Source organism: Centrocercus urophasianus, unplaced genomic scaffold, assembly GCF_019232065.1.
Source record: "Centrocercus urophasianus isolate 14NV4802_14NV808 unplaced genomic scaffold, USGS_Curo_1.0 seq_73, whole genome shotgun sequence".
Classification (NCBI taxonomy): Eukaryota; Metazoa; Chordata; class Aves; order Galliformes; family Phasianidae; genus Centrocercus; species Centrocercus urophasianus.
The window spans coordinates 1,639,151-1,660,306 of record NW_024885344.1 but is presented as its reverse complement, the minus strand read 5'-3'; the positions used below and the strand labels follow the sequence as shown (position 1 = coordinate 1,660,306).

General features: G+C 47.0%; 1 protein-coding gene across 1 annotated transcript; it reads right to left on the bottom strand.

The window, feature by feature from the left end:
• Positions 1–1,139: 1,139 nt before the first annotated feature.
• Positions 1,140–20,642, bottom strand: TMPRSS6 (transmembrane serine protease 6). Its single transcript, XM_042837592.1, has 18 exons — positions 20,040–20,642; positions 18,584–18,740; positions 18,258–18,400; positions 18,001–18,068; positions 16,598–16,782; positions 13,246–13,287; positions 12,286–12,490; positions 11,783–11,919; positions 10,781–10,893; positions 10,140–10,249; positions 8,498–8,643; positions 7,541–7,639; positions 5,694–5,807; positions 5,466–5,582; positions 4,989–5,157; positions 4,049–4,320; positions 2,766–2,902; positions 1,140–2,067 (listed from the first exon to the last, which is right to left on the bottom strand). The coding sequence occupies exons 2-18, from the start codon at positions 18,729–18,731 to the stop codon at positions 1,909–1,911; spliced, it is 2,364 nt and encodes a 787-aa protein (XP_042693526.1). The 5' UTR covers positions 18,732–18,740; positions 20,040–20,642; the 3' UTR covers positions 1,140–1,908.
• Between the last annotated feature and the right edge of the window lie 514 nt (positions 20,643–21,156).

The window sequence follows — 21,156 nt, the reverse complement described above, 5'->3', positions numbered from 1 at the left end:
CCTGAGCACTGGTGCCCAGATGTGGCAGCATTTGCACTAGGACCACTCCTTGTCCATTCACAGTTGCAGGCAACTGGTCTGGGCTTTTGCCCAGAGGGCAAATGCAGAGACGCTGTTGGTTTTTTTTGTTTTTTTTTTTTGTTTGTTTTTTTTTCTTTCTGGGCCACCTGCATTGCTGGTGGAGTATCCCTGTGCTGGGTTTCTCCTTGCTGGTATCTCACTCCCTGTCCCCCTAAACATCTCTACATTGGATGGGTGAATGGAGGCAGGTGTATGCTGCCTGAGTACCTGTTGGGGATGTGTTGGTACCTGACAGAAGGTCTGGTAGGACAGGAGCATCCCTGCCTCAGAGAGCCAGGGGTTCACTTCACCACTGTGTCTGAAGATGCCAGGTTGTAGCTCCTAAATAAATCTCACACTTTCTTCCTCCTTGCTGCCTCTCATTCCAAGTGGTAGAAATTTGGCGCTGGGAGGCTGGACGAAAGGATCACCTGGAGCCGTCAGAAGTTGAGCCTGACTACTGGGCACAGGGATATCTCCTGCTGCATTTGTGCTGCATCTCCATGCAGGTGGAACTACAGAGCAGGTTTGCTAATCGCTGTCCACACCCCTAAGCTGTAATGATGAAGACTGCCTATCTTGATGACATGTTGACCCTGCTGTGTCTGGGACATAGCTGGGAGGGAGGGCAGGAAACTTGCACCAGTTTGCCAGTGCCAGGATTGGAGTTTGGCCAAAAAGATTCAAACCCCAAAAGAATTTGTAACAGAATAATCATAGAATCATAGAAGTTGGAAAAGAGGACTAAGATTATCTAGTCCAGCCACCAGCCCATCCCCACCATGCCCACTGACCACATCCCTTAGTGCCACATCCACACAGCTCTGGAACACCTCCAGGGATGCTGACTGCACCACCTCCCTGTGCAGCCTGTGCCACTGCTGGACCACTCTTTCTGGGAAAAAAAATTTCCAAATACCCAACCTGAACCTCCCCTGGTGCAACTTCAGGCCATCAGCTCTCATCCTAACTAGTAGACTATAATAAATCAAATTAAAGCAAAAAAAAAAAAAAAAAAAATCAAATTATTTTTATTTCCAGAGTGGCCATGTTATATATATACATATACCTACTTATGCATATATATATATGTGTATGTATGTATGTGTATCGTCAGTAAAAAACAGCTAAACCCATAGCAGTCACTTTCCAAAGCACTGTGCCCCTAAGCCTTCTCCTTCACCTCCTGCATTATCTGAGTTAGGATTCTGAAGCAGCTGAGAATCCCTCATGTTGAAGGTGTTCAGAAGGGCTGAAGGGAGAGAATAGGAGGGACGCTCTAATAGTTTCACTGCAGGCCTGGGATCTCCTGAGGGGCTCCAAGAGCAGCAGCTGGGTGCTGTTCCAACAGGGAGGCAGGGCATGATGCTGAACTTGTGTATGAGAGTCAGTGAGACGTGAAGAGTTGCCTGGCGGAGCTGAACAGCACACACCAGCTAAGAAAATAAGCAATTAGGAAGATGGAAGAGGAGGAGTGATGGGAGGGGAAGGGGGAAGAAGAATGAGCAGCAGGAAGGAAGAGGGAGGGAGATTGATTTCACAGTTACTGGAATCTCTAACTACATCAGTCACATTTTCTTTCAGCAGACGTTCCAGCGTAAGACTGTGGCTGAATCACATGGTTCATGGAAAGTTCAGCTCTTCTTGTACACGGCTGTGCCTGCTTTCCTCTGCAGTCCCCAGTGCAAGCTTTTGTGTTTTTCTTTTCACCCTTCTCAAAAGAGCATCCTGGGGCTGACAACATCCCCTACAGAAACTCTCTTACTTTGAGAGGCAAATGAGCAAGGTTGGGAATGAGTGCCGTTGTGACTGTAGATCTGATAAGGAGAAAGTAGAGGTGCATGTTTCTCAGCTCATGGTTTGGTTTATCCAGCCCAGAACTTGTGTGATCCTCGTGTACACTCCATAGTAATTTGGAAGCCCGCACCCCATTCCCCAGCTGACCAAGCCAGCCAGAAACCATCTGCCACTGGGCTCCTCACAGGCCAGTGGACCTCCAGAATCACCCTAGAGAAAGGGAGAGAAAAATAGTGTGATGGTGACCCACTGGCTTCTCCTACTATGTGTTCTTCATTGGCTTCGAAGTCCCTGTGCACATATCTCCTCAACTTATGTCTACACCATTCACAACATCCCTTATGCCTTAGACAGATGTCAAAACTGTCTCCTGCTCAAACATCTGATGTATTGCTGCATTCTTTCATCATGCAAATCCCTCCCCCTTAGCCAGCTCCCAGGCAGCTGGCAGATCTATTGTTTCCTTCTGCTCTGAGGCATTTGCAAATACATTGAGAGTGAGGAAGCTGGTGGAATTTAACAGGATATCCTGAGTGATGGGAAACAGGAATTGCTTGAGATTGATTTACTGTAATGAAGGAACTGACTGGTTACTGTGTCTGACAGATGCTAGTGAAAAGAGAGGGGAAGACTGATGTAGACATGTGACTTTGAAGGGGGAGGTGAAGAGTGGAAAATAAGCTGGAATGAGAAACTGAGAAGTTTCTGTGTATTTGGATCCTGTCTAAGGCAAAAATACTGGGAAGAAGTTGTCCTGTGAGCTGTTTTAGGCCACTGAGGAGTAACTGGGAAGTCAGGTGTTTGACAGTCAGTCTTCTCACCCTCATTTCAGGCTATGGAGTGTATTTGGGAGGCCCGGGACAAGTTCACCCATGCTACCCACCCTGCTCCCACAACCCCACTGTCACCTGGCAGGCATCCTTCTTGCCCTTGTTGTAGCCAGCACAGAGCATCCTGGGAGAAATCATGTAGTGATAGGCCTCGCTGCAGATGTCCTGCTGGATGATCTGCACATCCACCTTCTGCAAGATATTGCTAATGTGCCCTGGGGGTAGAGCATCAAGAGCAATGCAGGTGAGAAAAGGTGGAGCTTCCCACAGCTGGCCCAGTTCCCCCAGCCCATCCCCATCTCATTGCCTGCTGAAAGCTGCCACCTGAATTTCTCTTCTGTCCACGAGCATCAGAGTTTCTGACTTTCAGCAGTGCACTCCACCTGCATGTCAGGAATAGCATTTCCCTGCTTTCCCTGCAGGAATATGTCATGGGCATTTTAGCTTTTGGGACAAGGAGGGTTCTGTTTTGGGTCAACTTCTGCCAGCATTTAGATTTGCTTCTCTTTGAAGTGATTTTTAAGCCATTCTGACTAAGCAAATCCAGGAGTGTTCAGTTCTGGACAGAATCCTCTGAGTATTTCCATTTGAGAAGCAAAGGGAGGAATTCTGATTGTGACTGAAGACACAAAGCTGAACTGAGTGAGCATGTGTGTATTCCTGTGCCCAGACTAAGCAGTCTGGGTCTGTTTGGTGGCCTTGAGGGAAGGGAATGTGAAGGATTATTCCCATATAGCTAAACTCTCTTTTCCTTACAAAACAAGTGGACTCTGGGAATCATGGGAACATATCTTGGACCATGCTGTCTCCCAGCTGTGTATGGGCTTTGTGTGTCCAAACTATGCTAACGTGGTTCTTGAACATCACTCAGACCCTGCACTAAATTTACTAACACAGTTGTTGCTTGGGAAGATATGGCTGATAGGATCTTTAATAGGGCATCCCCAGGAGAGACAGTTTGATGAAGGGTAGTCTTTTGTCTCAACTCTCTCCATTTGGGCACTGCCTCTGGAGAACAACATGACAGGAGCCAACATGCCTGCATAGTGTGAGGTTGGGCTTTGGGACTGGGGCTGCTCCATGACCACGGGTAGCCAGACTAATAAATTCTGCTGGGTGATTCTAGACTTTGGATGAAGGGACACATGCTGTCCTCAAATATCTTACTAGACTCTCAAATTTACCTCTTTGAAAGAGATTTTGAGACATTCAGCAGGTAAACTGTGGCCAAAAAGAAAGGGAGTGAAGGATGCATAATACTTCAGGGTGAGCAGAAGGCTGTTCTACCTACCCTACATCTGAACCTATGTTTCCACCTTAGTCCTGCTGCTGTAAGCCACCAACAAAAACACTGCACTTACCACCTTCCTTGAGGGCTCCCCAGCCAGTGATCCAGCAGTGAAGGCCAGGCTCAAAGATGTGGGAAGTGGCAGGCAAGCAGATGGGCTGGATGAAGGGCGAGATGATCACAGGATGGTCCAGCTGGAGCAGGGCCACATCATAGTCATGGCTGTCCTCCTCATAATAAGGGTGGAGGAAGAGGCGGATCACTTTGAAGGACACCTCTGTGTGGCTGGTGATGTTTTGGAAGTATTTGCCCAAGTAAATGGTCCAGACAGAGGGAGAAGCCAGTCTGCAGGATGTAGCAGAGAAGAAAACTCATCACATAAACAGGGAAGGATGGGAAGAGGTTATCATCAAGATGATACCTCTAAGAAAATCCTATGTCCAGCAGGAGAGTGGGGAGCACAGGGGAACTTTCCCTGGCCCTAAGCAGAAAGAAGCAGGAAAAGATTGTTTTAGACTCAGAATTTTGTCTTTTTGCCTTACACATGCTGTTTTCTCCTACACTACCTATCTGGGTACGAAAACCTCCCTGTTTTCCTATGGCCATCTCTCTGTTCCTCTTTTCTCTCCTTCTATTTCTTATCTCTCACCCGACTTGCAATGTCTCCCTGTCAAGCGCATGCACAGACATACCATCTAACAGGGCTGAATTAGCTTTATCCATTTTGCATCAAGACTCCTCAAGATGACCAAAGTTCGTGTTTCCTCCTGAAAGGACAGGCCCTGGGGATGAGGAGTGTGGGAACCAAACAGCATCTTCAGCAGGTGATGGTATCCCAGTCTCATCCTACCACACGCTGATCTGTCCACAGCAGTAGCAGCATTGGGAACAGGTCAGAGCCAAAGGAAAGGAGGACCGACCTATGAGGTGTCTTTCACCACCATTGTTCACCCAATGCACACTGTGAATCTTAACATCCTTCTCTGCTCCATCACCCACCCCTCTCTATTCACCTCTCATCCTGGAAGCAATGTGCAGCTGAGACCACCCAGCGGTCAGCAATGAGCGTTCCCCCACAGATGTGGCGTCCCCGGACTTGCAGGCTGGCTTGCCATGGCCATTCTCCTTCCACAGAGTTAGCACCACCAATGATCCTGCTGAGAGGAGCCTGTAGCCCACAGTCTGTGGAGAAGAAGACATGGTTCATTCTTTAGTGGATGAAGGAACATGAGATATCTTGTCTGCCCTTCCTTGGAGTTGGAAATTGATGACCTTTGAGGTCCCTTCCAACCCAAGCCATTCTATGATTCTGTGATTCTACAATTGTATTTTATTATCTATTTAATTATATTAATTCTTCTACCTGGTAATGCGGAAGCTTCAGAGACACCAAGAAGGGCGTTCAAAGCATAAACTCTCTCCCTGCTCAAATTGGGGTTGTGGGGCATCCTGAATCTGTCTGTCTAACTTGGGGTTGAGCATCTTCTTACCACAGTGCTTCTCATCAGATAGGTCCTTGCAGTCCACAGTGGCATCACACAGCGGGTTGGGTTTCTTAACACAGGTCCCATCGTCACAACGGTGGGTGAAAGGACCACAGGGGACCACTGTGAAGATGAAGGGGAGACAGGGCTAGGGGAATGTGAGCTACACTACCAACAGCCTTGGTTTGACAGTAGGACAAGGCACGTGTCAGCCCCTCCCTGTCCCTTCCCTACCTTCGCTGCAGTGCTCCTCATCGCTCCCATTGACACAGTCCCGCTGCTGATTGCAGACCCTGCTGAACTCAATGCAGGTGCTGTCCTCTTGGCACTGGAACTTTGCAGGGCACACTGCACAGGATGAAAGCAACCAGCAATTAAATACACTAGACATAGGTGCAATGTCACCAATAGGCTCCACAACCTCTTTCCCTTCCTCATGAGGGCCTGGCAGCCTGTGCACAAGGCATTTAATTTCAGGTTCTTGTTGGTGGTCTTTGCCTGAGCTACACTGTATATATTTCTGCACCACATCTTATACTTTGCTGATTTTGACCTGGCTCGCCTTGATTTCTTGGCTTCACCTCAGACCTGCCTCAACACTGTAGGCTTGTCTCGTGGACCCTGGGCTCTGAGTTGACTTTGGCTACCATCTCCATAGCTGCTCTGCTTACCTTGCTCAAATTCTATTGGGTGGCATGCTGGCTGCTGAGGTCAGTGTTCCTCCTCTTTGCTCTCACCCTCAGCTCATGGATCACCTTCCCTTACAGAGCAGCTGCTCCTGCTCTGTGGTAGGTGAGTCCTGAACCTTGATGGATTTCCTGATGTCCATGACGTCTGGTAGTTGCTCAGGATGGAAACCAATGCCTACTCATCACAGCTTGATTTCTGATTATGAATTTATACAGCAAGAACTGTTGTTTGCTCTGTTCTTTTGTGTAGTTATGTGCAACACCAAACATGATGGACTTCTACCTCCTAGGCATTTTCTTACTGCAAAGACTCTAATTTTTTCACTGATTAGTGTGAGGCCTCCAGAAGATTAAAGGCACATGAAGGCGTGAGGCAATGTGAAAACTGGTTTTAAAGACAAGATCTGTTCCATATAGGAGGATGAATAATCAGACATGTAACAATTGCAAGAATGAAAGACCATCTGTCTGCAAGAGGGAAGTATACAAGCCCCAATGTCAGAGACCTGGATGATGGGACACAGTGCATCCTCAGCAAATCTGCAGAAAATACAAAAGAAGATGATCCTTTCCCTCTATTCAGCTCTGGTGAGAGACTTCCAGAGCATTGTGTTCATTTCAGAGTTTGATAGTACTCAAAACCTGACTGCCCAAGACCATGAACAACTTAGGTGACCTACTTTTGGACTTTGCTGAGAATTGATGTTTGGTCAAAATATTTCCCAACTGGTTGGCTACATATTGTTCAGGATTTCTTCATTTAATGTGTCACAAATGGCCTGGGGGAATGAGGAGGGAGCAGAGCGGATGGTGGTTTTGAGGTGGCGTTGACAGGGAAGGAGGGTTGGGAAGGGGACACTGAGTGCAAAGACAGCAGAGGGGGCTGCAGGCCAGGGCTGAGACAGATTGCTGGGACAGGGTGGTGGAGAACAGGATAAGGTGGTGGGCAGAGGGATCTTTCAGACTGTCTGAAGCTCTTGGTGCATGATATCAGGGTTCTCCAGGGATGACTGCACTATGCACAGGAGATGTAGTTGATGCTCCATCTCTGGAGACACCCAAGGTCAGGCTGGAAGGGCTCTGAGCACCCTGATCTAGCTGTAGGTACTCCTGTACATTGCAGGGGAGGTGGACCAGATGTCCTTTAAAAGTCTCTTCCAACTCAAACCATTCTATGGTTCTATGAATAATTGCTGCTCCTTCCGGAACAATCTGAAACCACTTGGCAGTGGGATAACACTTTTGTGGATACATAGAGTTTATCTCTTGAAGGGGGAAGCACAGGCTGTACTCCGGTCATGTGGATCCTCCCCCATCTCTTCCTACCTTTGGAAGAGCAAGGAGTTGTGTCCTCCTGGGATCAAGAACAAGCAGCTGAAAATCATCACTTACCACAGTTTCTCTCATCCAGCCCATTGGGGCAATCTTTGATTCCGTCACAGGCTGGGACGCACAAGCCATTCACTGAACACAGGAACTCTCTGGGACAGGCTGTGAAACCACCAGAAAGCAATCAGTCCCCACTGACTGGAAACCTTGAAGCAGAGCATGGTGACTTAAAAGTGGAGCATGGAACCGCATACCTTCCTGACTACACACAAGCTGCAGCAGCTTGCATGTGGCCTCACTAAAATCCCCCAATTTTGCTACATCATCCACCTGCCTGGCACACTCTATCTCTGATCTAGCACTGTTCCATAACTCCTGAGCACTGCAGCAAAAATGAAGTCATTTCTCTGGGGCTGTGATTAAATCTTTGTCAGGGCCACAAATGAGCTGTTTTTAGACACTTGTTGCCAGGTACACATATTCAGGTACTGGCATGGATTACAGCAACCCTATAGAAGGGAACTGGAAAAACCTTGGAAAGGCGGATGGGTGCACAATTGCATACGTATGTGTGCATTATTTGTGTGTAGTTTCATTTCTATCTCATTTGCACCTCTTCCAAGTCGAGCAGGAAACAGATCTCTCCAAGAGCTCTTACGATTGAAACAAACACCACTTCAAGTCAGAGATGGCCTCCCATTGAAATCCCAAGGCCAATCCATGCTGTGGGCACTGGGGTGAGCCAGTAAGCAGTGTTCTGGAGCTGGGCCTTGGTGCCAGAATGCTCTGGGAACATGAGTCAGAGATGATTGCTGAAGCAGCTTTAGATGTAAACACTTCTTTTTGGGAGATCAGTGGTGTGTGCATCACTGCGTTCATGAACATGTGCACTTGGCACCTGGAGCTCATGGGATGTGCTTTGTGTTTCTCCTGAGACAACCCAAGCACATAAGGGGCTGCTTGTAGACATCTGGGACCTCCACCACCCCTCTAAGGAGCAAAGGGGAGTCCTGAACTTACGATCAGATTGGTTGTACAGGCTGTAAGCTGCCTGCACGCCGGGGCCAGTTAAGGAGATCTGCGAGGTGAAGGTGATGGCAATGTCAGCAGAGGATGTGACTGGGATCCTCTCAGCATAAGCTTGTAGGGTCCGCAGGCCGCACAACCTGAGGAGCAAACACAGATGGGATGTCCCAGGCAGCAAGGGAGAAGTCAGCCAAGTGGGGCAAGCGGGTTTTCTGGGGCTGGGGATGATGGGAAGGAGACCACACAGACAGGCTGCAGGAGATAAGGCAAAATACTTTAAAATGGTATAAGGTTATGAAGGAGCAATGGGAAAAGGCTGTGATTTACACCCATGTCCTGTCAGCATGTAGGAGAACTGACACTGGATCTTGCTCTGCCTGATTGGATCTTGCTCTTCCTGGCCACAGAACAGTGGCTGAGCAAGACCAAGAGGGGAACGAGTAACCCTGTAGAAACAAGAGGCCCTGTGTGGGCACAAGGCAACATAACATAGCTAGGGCCTGCCCCAAAATGACTGAAAAAGGTGGATGACAAAGACCCAGAGATAAATAGGAAGGAAAAAAACACCACACACATATGCTGTGGTGGGAACTGATGCAGAAAAAAAGGGAAACAAGTAGAAAGGCCAAGAAATCAGAAGCTAAATACCTGGGCACAACAAGGCGCAATTAAGCCTGATGAACAAGATGAGAACAACCTACACATATTGTCACTCAGTTCTACCCTCTAGCCATACACAAGTCCAGAGTGACCCTACTTTTGGACATTTCCCAATTTGGGGGCAAGCGTTGAAGTCAGGCTACACAAAGTAGCTCAATTCTTATATATATCTTCCCTAAGAAATCAAGTTGCAGAAACTGTAGATCTGATGGTTGCAGAGAGGAAGGTAAGTTGAAAAAAAAAAAAAAGAAAATCCTAAGCCAGGGGAATGCAATGTTCAGTAACTTCTGGATCAGATCCTTCAGAGGAAAAGAAGTTACCACTGCAGGAATGGTAGGGAGGAAGTCAGTGAGGCATGCTGGGGAAGGTTTTGGAGGGAAGAAGACAATCTTGCAGTGATTGTTAGGAAACAAAAGGGTCCATCCAGCTCTGAGCCTGCTTTGAGTGCCTGCAGCTGTGTCTCCTTGCATCTAGGTGATGGTGAGCAGCAGCCTATGTATAGAGGAGGCTGATTATGGGAAGTCCCACAGGGGTATGCGGTTCTAATCAAAGCAGGAGGATCTGGAACTTGGCGGAAGATCTGTACGGAGGTGGATACGAGGCAACGGCACACGCAGATAATAGTGCAGAGGTGGTGACAGGCAGATTTGCAAACACAGGAGGCGTGGGAGGACACCAAGGTTACACACAGAGGGGAAAACTAGGAAGCATGATGCAAACAGCAAGACAGAGAAGGCAGGCTGGTAATTCGGAGCAAATTTATAGGAAATGTGTTCACTAGGGAGCCTGTGAATGAGGGAGGCTGAAAAAGAAGTAGGCAGGCAAGAAAGAAGCACCATCCCAGATAGCGACCACGGAGCACAGTGATGGGATCTCCCTCAGACCTGGTGGCTGAATTGAGAAGGGAACCTACAAAGGTTTCATCCCAGTTGAGGAGTGGGAAGCAAGAGGCAGAAACCACGACACTAGCACAAACCTTCTGTTCTGAATTATCCACTGGCCTTGTGTACAGGGCAGGTCCTGCTTCTGTCTGCTGAGTGCATAAGCGTCAAACCACAGAGTGACCCCATAGTCGAGGGATGGGACCTGCAGGGGAGGAGGTTGAGAGCAGTGTGGAGATGGTGGCTTCCTGTGAGTGCTACAGCCCACCTCATGCAACAGAAGTGAGCAGGGTAGATGTGAAGGGGAGAGCTACCAGTTCACACATTGCAAACCAGAAGGAAGGATCATCTGAGTTAGGCCCAGGTTATAGCCAAAGGTGGCTCTGCTGCCAGTCTCAGATTGTGGTAATTTCTAGTAATCTGGTTTTGTCTTGAAGAATAGCTCTGGAGCCAAGATTCCAAATTCCTGCTCAGCAATGGCATCTCTGCTTTAGCATGCAATATGAGACTCCCTTGCCTCCAGAAACACATATAAAGTGCAGGCTAGGCAGGCTGCTGCCATCTTCTCATGATTGTCTTATGGAGAGAACTGGCCAAGTGCTGTAAAGCACCTGAATCATAAAATCAAAGAATCATAGCATTATAGATTTATAGAATCACAGAACCACAGAACGGTGTGGAATACCACATGGATTTCAGGGAGAAGGTGGATGCTCTTGTAGGGGCTGGATCTTACCGACATATGCCAGGTGCACTGGGTGTTGGGTGAGTAGTAACTGGGGTAATGTGGGGTGCTGATCATCCCCTGCAAGTCCAGGCCTTCCCGCAGGGTTATATTCACTCCACAGGCTGTAAACAAAGACATTGAAAACTCTGCTACCTGTCAGCTCAGACTCAGCCTGGTATATCATGTACTTAACCAACTCTGGTAGGGAATAAAAGAGGTTCTAAGACCTGATGCTAACATTCATAGAATCGCAGAATCATTGAGGTTGAAAAAGACCTCTTACATCAAACAGTTCAGCCATCAGCCCATCCCCACCATGCCCCACTAATCATGTCCCTCACATCCATGTGGTTCTTCAACATCTCCCAAGATGGTGACTCCACCACTTCCCTATGCAGCCTGTACCCATGCAGCAACACTCTTTGGGAGAAGAAGTTTTTCCTAATATCCAACCTGAACCTCCCTTGGCACAAGTTGAAGCCATTAGCTCTCATCCTATCATGGTTACCTGGGAGGTGAAGACAACCCTCACCTCACCACAACCTGCTTTCAGGTCGTTGTTAGAGAATGCATTGTGGAATGCATTCATTGAAATGTGACTCCCTTTAAGAGGCCATTTCCACCTGGCAAAAGTTTTAGCTTTCTCCTCTTGTCCAGAGAAGAACAATGGCAATGTATTTTGTTGCTTTAGTTTCTTATATTAAATTATATGAGTGTAGCTGGATGTGTGGCCCAGATGCTATCTGGTCTGTGCAGTCACAAGAGCTTGAGCTTGTTTGTGAAATATCATGATCATTCTGGGCTCTGCTTGCCAGAGTCTGGGCTGCCTAGTCTTGAGGCAGATACTGATATGTGAGCTCAGGCCAGTGAGCAAAATTTAACTTGCTTTTTGCTCACCAGTTCTACCTTTGCAATCTTGGCCCCTAATGGGAATGGAGCACCTCTAGGTGCACTGTATTGTAGGAGATAACCTTTCTGCACTTATGGCCACCCACCTCCAGCCTTCCTCACCTTTGAGGGGCACCACCTGTGCTGAGAGGACGAAGGGGTCATAGTAGCTGTACAGGGCTTTCTTCCACACAATGGACATGACAGGGCCTGATGAAAGGACTTCCACAACAGGCTCCTGCCGGCTGCAACCATAGATCCTGAAAGGAGAACAAAGAAATGGGGAAAAATGATGGGAGTGAAGCAAGAAACAAACAAATGAAAGAGAAGAATGGCAAAGAGAGAAAGCAGATGTCTGTGTTTTGTTGTCCAAAAAACATGCCCATTGTGACACTCTAACTGAATCAAATATAGGGCCAGCAGAGAGACAGCTTGTGCTGCTGTAATCTATCAGACTGCAGGGCTGACTGTGTGCTATCCCACATCAGTGACTTCAGCTCATCAGTGAGAGACAGGCATCAAAGAGAATTTCCTCTGATGAAGTCTAACACCTTCCCCTGCTGTTGTGTGTTCTGCCATCCTGCCTTGCTTCCCCACCATGCCTGCCCTGCTCAGGAGCTACTTACGAGGTGATGAGGTGTTTCTCCAGGGGACCAGCTGCGTCATACATAGCCAGGCGGTCCCTGCAGTCTGGCAGAGTCCACTCTAAGCGTAGCTTGATCATGTAGCCCTCGAGGCCATGGAGGTGCCAAAGACAACTGGAGGCCAGGTAGTCAGGGCCCTCCAGTGTTAGGATGTCATCCTCCTGGACGTAGCTGTATCTGTAGCAACCTGAACGCAGAGGAAACATAGACGGTTTTGAATGTCAGGGTGCTGTAACTGGAGGGAAGAGGGGCTTAGGGGTGGTTATAAAGGAACTTAAGATATGGGATTGTCACTTGGAATATCAGTGTGGGCTCCATTTCAGGGTTAGGTTGAATCATCTCAGTGATCTCAGGTTACTTTCACGCATGTCTCAGTGACACCAATCCCCTCTTACTGGTGTCCCGGCTTCCCTCTGGTTAAGAACTGTCCCCGCTCCCTGGGTTAAGCCCATCCTGTCTCAGGTTTAAAATATAACAGCACAGTCATCTTCCACTGGCTTCCTTTTCTTTTGCATCTCTTTCTTCTCTCTTCCCCATATTCTTCCCAGATTTACAACCCCCATGTTTGCTTTCCATGCTTTCCTTTTGCTTTCCATGTTCAGCTGCCTCCCAAACCTTCATTTTTGAGTAAGGTCAGCTTATAGGTGAGTTTCTAATAGCAAAGCTAATACAAATTGCCAGCCACAACACTTAAAGCACTGCTCACAATTATTGAAAGCACTTTCAATCATCATTAGGACAATAGATTGCACCACATCCAGTGCAGAGCCATGGAGGGAAACCCCCAGCTTTATACAATAGATTTTCTTGTGCTTCCTTGCTAGTGCTCTTATCTCCCCTTCCCAGGTTTTACAGCCTCAAGAAACTAATAGACCTTCTGTCCTCTGTAAATATCCCTCCCACAAGGTAATAAACTCAAAAGGAAAATAAAAGATAGCCTACCCAGAGTGGATTTCAGCACTACTATGTCTTTCACAGTGGATTCTGTTAGAAAAGAAATATATAAAGAAAGATAAACAAAAAGAAAAATGGTTGTATCTGCATGCTAGCATAGCAGATGATTACTCCCTTCCTATGTAGATGACTCCCTTAAGACTTTGGCTTGGGACACTCTCCATGTACTTCTGTTCTCTCAGAGACCTGTTTCAGACATGCATTTCTCATCCTATCCCACTGTAAAATTTCCCTGGCCTCTGCCTCAAATCCAGCATCCCTAATCCCTAATTATTTCCATCCTACCACAGGCTTCTCTGCTTTTTTCCCTTTCCCACTCCCTGGTGCTACTTCAGGGGATTTTTCCCTTTCTTACCAGGGCTGAACATTGCATTAGGCACTCCTTTCCCTGGAAGCCACAGCACAGATCACAGCCTCCCATCCCAGAGCCTCCACCTTGCTCTTTGAGTTCAGATAACTGAAAAGCATGGGATTTATTGAAGGTGGAGAAGCAAGTCTCTTGATGATGTGCTGTTGATAGCTACTGAATAGCCTACAACATCCATCTTTAAGGAATCATAGAATCATGATAGCTACTGAATGGCCTACGACATCCATCTTTAAGGAATCATAGAATCATTAGGGTTGGAAAAGATCTGCAAGATCATGAAGTCCAACCATAAACTCGTCACCACCAGGAGGAGAGGGGAGCCCAGGAGTGATGCCTCTGGGCTTTAACTCATGCTTTGGAGCTGCTGGCAGCTCTGCCTCCTGGACTGAATGCTCCTGGTATCCTGGTGCTACTCCCCAAATTAGAGAATCACAAAGGTTGGAAAGGACCTCTAAGATCATCTAGTTCAGTCGTCAACCCATCACCACCAGGCCTGCTAAACCATGGCCCCAGGTGCTATAGCTCCACTATTCTTGAACACCTCAGTGTTCAGGACAGGGACTCCACCAAATATCCAGGTCCCAGCTGATACCGAAGTCCAGGTCCTGAAATTTGGCATCTGAAGTCATGGAGTAAATCTGATCTCTGCCCTCTCACATTACCAGGAGTTTGGCTTCTTAATTCTACTGCTACGGGTTGACAGCTTGTGCTGTCAGGCTCTGCTGATATCTTCGTGAATAACCACAGCTTTTTAGGGTTAAACACAGAAGAGTAACTCAAAAATTCAAATGATGCCTCTGTGCCCCCCCCTGAGACCACTCCTTGGTGTGGGATAGACTCCTGGGGAGAGGTTTCTGGGGATGTGCAGAGAAAAGCAACAGCATGGACTCTAAATTTACACAGAACAAAGTTACAGGGTACACAACCCTTTTAGGAGCTGGGCCCTACTTCAGCCTTCCAGCTGAACGGGGAGCAGCCAGGGATCAGGTGCAACTGCCAGAACAAGAGGCACCATGAGGTCAGCTGGGTGTGAGGACTGCTGCTGGAAACTTGTCTAGGCTGGGGCTTTCGTCTTTTTTGGCTACTAAGCAAAGCTTCCAATTCTGCAGGGAGGGCTCTGGTGTTTTGTCATGGTACAAACAGATGTTGTGGAAAGGATGATCCTGCAGGCATAAGGAGAGGCACACGTGCTGTGTGTAGGGAAGGACATGCTGAGATGGCTTTACATGCTCTTTCATGTGAAGGTAATAATACTGAGTTCCTGCAGGGAGAATGAAGGAAGTCTTGATACTCTCTGGGAGTAATGAGGGACCTGAGGTGAGTGTGGTTGTTAAAAATAAAGGACTGGAAGGCTGGAAAATGTTCCTGCACTAGACAGTAGTCCACAGCAGCAAGAATTCATATTTAGAGCTAAGCAGGTCAGCAAGTGAGACTGTCAGAAAGCAATGAAGTGCTAATGGCTTGCTAGTAGCTGGCTATTTTTTCACTTTGCTTTTAAAGAGCAAAGGAAGCCAGAGGTTAAGACACTGGACTGAACTCACTCTGGCCCTGCAGTGTAAAAGTTTGTGGCTTAGACTGGAATGCAGGAAGGATGACGGAAAGCAGAAAGAGCCAGAGAAACTATGATTAGCATGTTAGCTCTAAAATGGGAAGATGTGCTTTCTGCTCATGCAAATCTACCTGAAATGAAGACAGCAGTGAAACAGATGCAAAGGGAATAAGAGGAAACTGGGGACAGCTAAAAGAATGGCACCATCATTTGTATTTTTTGTGAATTACATTATGAAGTAAATAAATAGAAAATGCAAGATGGGCTGACTTTGAAGCAGTTAGCATATTGTCTTTTGACATCTCTCTTAAGAAAGTTAATTTAAGTTGGCTGAACATAAGGTCTAGTATGCTGGAAACAAATTATAGGCAGAAACAAATGATAAGCAGAAGTGACTAATTCTAACTGCAGGCAGAGAGGTGTTCATGGGATGCTAATGCAGTTTCAACACAATATCTTAACACAAATATATGGATGAGGGAGTGAGATCATTTTAAGAGAATCAAATTTACTTTAGGGACATCAGAAAAATTACAGCCGAATCAAAACAACTGAGACGTGGAGGGAAAAATTAAAGAAATATGAGTGGGATATATTAACATAAGATTTATCTTTGAAAAATGCAACATAACATTGTCTGGGGAAAAAAAAACTTGGAGCTGTAACATTTAATGTGAAGAAGAAAGTTGGAAGTGAGATACTGTAGAGGAAAGAAGAAACACAATGTATTTTAAAACCTCTGTGGTTTGGGGCTCTGTAGGAGGGATCAGATCAGGAGGAGCAGCTAAGTTTCATTATAAAGGCTAAATACAAATTCCACTGAACTTAGATGCACTGAATGCAGACACATCCTGTAGCCCTTTACCTAGCACACATTTAGAGAACTTCTGTAGGATTTCTTTTTAAACAGGCTGTGATCTTTACTTTGGGAAAGAACTGTAGCTGCTGCAATGCGTTGTCTCAGAGTAAGACTAATGGTGGCTTAAATATGTTGACTTTGTTCCCTCAGTCAAGTAGACTGGCATATGAAAGGAGACAACAAAAGGAGACAACCTAGTTGATCAGCTCAGTCCAAAATTTGCAATAAAGGCATGAGCTGTGTAAGATGTTTCTTCACAGAAGCCAAGGCTGACTGGGAGAAGGTGAAAAAAAAATTGTTACCTAACTGGTCTTGATCAGCTGCATCTCCAAGAATGTTTAATCCTTCAAATAAAGGATGTTCATTATGAAAGCTGAATTACTCTATGAGGCAGAAACATATGTAATTGTCTTGATCTTTATTCCTTCCTTATCCTCTTAGATTTGTTCTATTTCCTTCAGTGGTGACTTCTGCTCTCTTCTTATAACCTCTCTTCAGCACCTTTGGCCAAATTTGGGCCGTTTCTGACTGCTTAGGCCACATTTGAGCAGCTGGTACTTACCCAGCAGAATCAGAGAGTCTGGATTGACCCTGTACTCTGCCTGGTAGGACAGGCTGCCCGAACTGTTGAAGCTCTTGGTAAGCTCTTGGTGGAGCACTGCATTTACCCTCTCAGCAGTCATCTCCTTCTGCTGACTCTCAGGAATTTGGAGGGTAATCCAGAAGAAGAAGGTCAAAGCCCCCTCCCTAACAGAGAAACAGCATGTTAAATATCTTCTGGGGTGGCAAACCCAGGAGATTAAATCCCCAGTGTTTATCCACAAATCCAAGCATTTCTGAGAGGACCCTCAAACTCATTGCTCAGAAGAATTACTGTGGCTGGTGTAGAAGAGCTGCTATGGCCACAGTACTAGTTAAAGCTCAGGCCTTTGCAGGAGGAATCCATTTTATGCCATCTGCCTTTAGTGATGACCATACACAGGCAAATTAATGCAACCAAGTCTAGTTAAATGAGTAGTATCATTTCAGGTACAAGTGACCTTTGGTTACTGCTGACCAGGATCTGAAATGACACCCTCAAGACTTCATTGTATCACCTCTCCATGGTGGCAAGGGGATGATGTGCAACTCATTACCTTATCACAAGCCATTAATGCTGGGGAGGCTCAAGTTGCTGGAGAATGGGACTGGGAAGGCTTTGTCCAACCAGCTGACAGAAAACTGGGTGGTGGATGGGAAGGACTGGGGAAGGGATGTTGAAGCAAAATTTTCTTCAGTAAAAAGCTAGAGGAAGAGTTGCAAGTGAGAGAATTCCTTCCGCTTTGAAAATGGAGTCACATCAACATTGGATTTTTGTTTATCTGAAGGACAAGTTTAGGGGTGTAGTTTTCCATGGAGGAAAAATAACCAAATACACAAAAAAACAGAAGCAATTGTATATATCAGTTTGGAAGTTATTCCAGCTTTCTTGAATTACTGTGATGGTCCCAGATCTGTCCCATTCTGCTGTTCCCTATTGCCAGCTGGAGCACGTGCCTTGGCCGAAACACCTTTTCCAAGGTGCATTCTGACCTCTCCATTTTGGTGCTTAGAATCAGGACACAAAAAATGACTTCCTCAAATTGGAGAAATTGATTTCCAGCTACTTAGTTTTTACTGAGAATGCCAAGCCCAGTTTTTTTTTGTTCCAGTTCTTCTCAGTCAGTATTTTCCCTCACTTGAACTTCTGTCCCTTTGAGAAGAAAAAAAATTCGATTTTGGCTTTTCATCTTGACCATGGATGAATATGAACATCAAAACATCCATAGCTCTATCATACTGGAGTGACTGGACATGGACTGCCCAACCTAGCCTTGTGCTCGTAGTGGTAACTGCAGCAGCTTGTCATGGCCAGATTTCAGTGAAACCAATGTACAAGAGAACTTTCTCCTGCAAACCAGCAAAAATACCATGGATGTTACTCACCCAAAGGCATACACTGTGCTTGAGTTGTAATACCGACCCAGCTCTGTGGAATGAATGAGATCCTTCAACTGCAATGAGAAAGTCACTTGATAACAATCATGCAATGATTACAGTGATGAAGTACGTATCTCCAGCCCTCCATCCCTCTTGCTGCACAGACCCACCAGGTCTGTTATTTAGACGAGGATATTTGACCCCTTCCTCTTTCACTCACTGAACTGCCTCAGGGCTAGCTCTGGTCATAATATTGCCCTTACCATGTTCTGGAGTTTAGCTGACTCCAGCCAGAAGGCTCTGGATTCCACCTGCCCAAGCTCTGAGAAGTATCGGCGATTGAGGACCTGGAGGCTGCCGGAGTAAAACTGCAGGATGGTTGGTTCCAGGTGCCATGGTTTGTAGTCTGCCAACAGAAGACACTCATAGATTACCTTGCTATATGTAGGAGAGAGGGATTTGCTCAGTAATTTACCCATTTTTCATCTATAAAGATCACCAAAAGTCACGAGTGCTCTTTGGCCTGGACATTGCCTTTACTATACCCCATCCACCTCCTATACAGGTATAAAATATGTTGAATTTTTACCTAGGAAGTACCATGTTGCTGCAGCAGCTCCAGCCAGCAAGAGAAAGACTATTCCAAGAGACACATAGCGGAGGCGGACACGTGAGTTAGTCTCTGAATCACTCTTTGAGAGGGAGCTGGCATCTTCCTCCTGTTCCTCGGCCTCCATCAGGGGTATCTAGTGACAGAGTTTACCATAATCAGGATGAGTTTCCAATAACCTCTTACATGCATCTTGGGAAGTGCAGTCAGCTCTGTGATCCTCTCTCCAGATCTATATCCCCCAAGATATCTGTGGACTAACCATCAAACATTTTGCTCAGTGCAAATGCAAGTTGAACTTCTATATAAGTAGAAGACAGGTTTCTGGGACACTGTCCTATCTGTGCTCCCTGGGAATCCCCCAGTTTTCAAAGAAAGTCATAGAATCATAGGATTTGAAGGGACACTTAAAGGCCATCCAACCCAACTCCCCTGCAATGAACAGGGACAGCTACAGCTAGATTAGGGTGCTCAGAGCCTGGTCCAGCCTGAGCAAGAATCTCTCCACGAATGGGGCGTACACAAAAATCCCTGGGTTTCCTCTCCTTCTGCCCAAAACGCAAGTGAGTACAATAATAAAATTCCTCACAGACAAGATTGTTGTCCTCTCAGGCTGGGGATGGTTTTAAAACTGATATTTTGTTGACCTGGAGATCAACACAAAAATAAATCAGTGCTCTCAATTTCATAAAGAGGTCACGCACAGCAGCCCCAGCCTGGGAGACTGAAGTTGCACTTTGCTCTCAGTCCCCACAAGCAAACAAACAGTGCCATTCCCACACAGACACACATCCCAGGGCTAAGCCCATGGTGGCCCTGACTCAGGGGCTGTGCTAGCACAGTGAGAGCATGCAAACAACTTCCATCCTTGGGGATCGTTCACAGGACAAAGACTTCTTGGCCTGCCTCCTCTCCCTCCCATTACTGAGCCTTAACACTGCAGGCTGGCTTGCAGCACAGAGACATGCTCACACGACGTAAACACCAAGCGATCCACTCCAGAAAATCAAACCTAGCTTGGCAAACATCGACACTTTGACACACAGCAGCACAGTGCTTGCTCTGAGGCACTCTTCCAGAGGTGCATGCAGTACAAACAAGCCTAGCAGGGCTTCCCTGCAGGGTCACCTTTCTGTGGGTTCTCCTCACCAAACCCACTGGGCGGTCCAGGGAGCCGCTACTGTAGGATCTTCACAGCAACAGCAGACATAAGCAAAGAACCACAAACCAAGGGGCAGGGCGAGGGGAGGAGAGCAGGAAACAACAGCAGAAGAACCTCTTTCTTTGAAGGTTTAATTGTAGACACAGGGGTTTCCCCCCGGAGCTACAGACCTACCTTTGAAACCTGCTGCTGCCTTGCGAGGATGAGCCCACACCCCCCACGCGAGGCAGCTCACACACGCACAGGGAGGCAGAGGAGAGAACATCTATTTACCCAGGCTCAAGGTCTCTTCAGGGATCAATAATTGGATGCCATGTCCCTTCAGCTCGGCCTTTGTCCTGCACTGTCCCTCTGCGGTGGGTCAGCACACCCTGTGCACTCAGAGATCGAGATTTCAGAGGCTTGCTGCGGGAGATCTGCAGTCTAGGAGCACCTCCAGCTGTAGCGAGAGCAACCCTGGAGGCTGATGCAGGTAGTTAGGCTGTCCTCCTCAGGGGACAGAGAGTTGCTGAGCGACTGTTGTATGTCTCAGACACCCTCCTTGGTCCCATTGGGTGCTGGCAGGCAGAGCTCCTTGTCTGACAAGCGTCGAAGGCTCAAAAGAGGGAAGCAGACTGCATGCAGTGATGGCAGCAGTCGTGCTGATGAAAGCAAAGCACAGTGTCCATCAGTACAGACCTGAAGAAGTCCCTCTGGTCTTCCTGGGCTCCTTGCTGCCCACTGTCCTGCTGTGGTGCTCCTCACACTCAGTTGCACCACTACTCCCTCTTTCCTGCAGCATCTGCTGCCTTCTATTCCCAGGTCTTTCTTGCCTGCACTACTTTCTCCCTATGGCCCCGCAGCTCTGTTTGTGTCCCTTATTCTTCACAGTGTAAATAGAGCTATCCTGTCAATAAAGCTGGGAGGAGAACACATGGTCTACTCTTGAGCCGGGACTGAGTTCCAGCCAATGGGGCGCCAACTTGCGGTTGAGTGGCATTCTGAACCTGCCTGGCCTATGTAGGACTGAGTGCTTCCTCCTTGCAGTCTGTGGAGGTATCACACAGTCAGGTTGGGTTTCTTCCCATCATCACTGTTGTAGTAGCTTTGTGGTGGGTTTTAGTAGAGAAAATGTTAAGCGTGGATGAAACCTGCAGCTTTTGACTGGGAACGTGTCAATGTGGTTATCCTGACTAAGCCATTGCTGCACATATGGGAAACTGAGGCATGCAATGATAATATGAGATGCTTTCAGAACTGCACTTTCAGAAATGTCTCTGAGCCAAATTTTCCCTAGATAACTGAAGAATAGCTGTATCTCTAAGTGTAAATGTATGGCTTTCCAAAACTTACACTATGAGAGTTTGCCACAGTGGGTCAGAACCCAGCTAAGGGTATTTCCCAGTGCCAG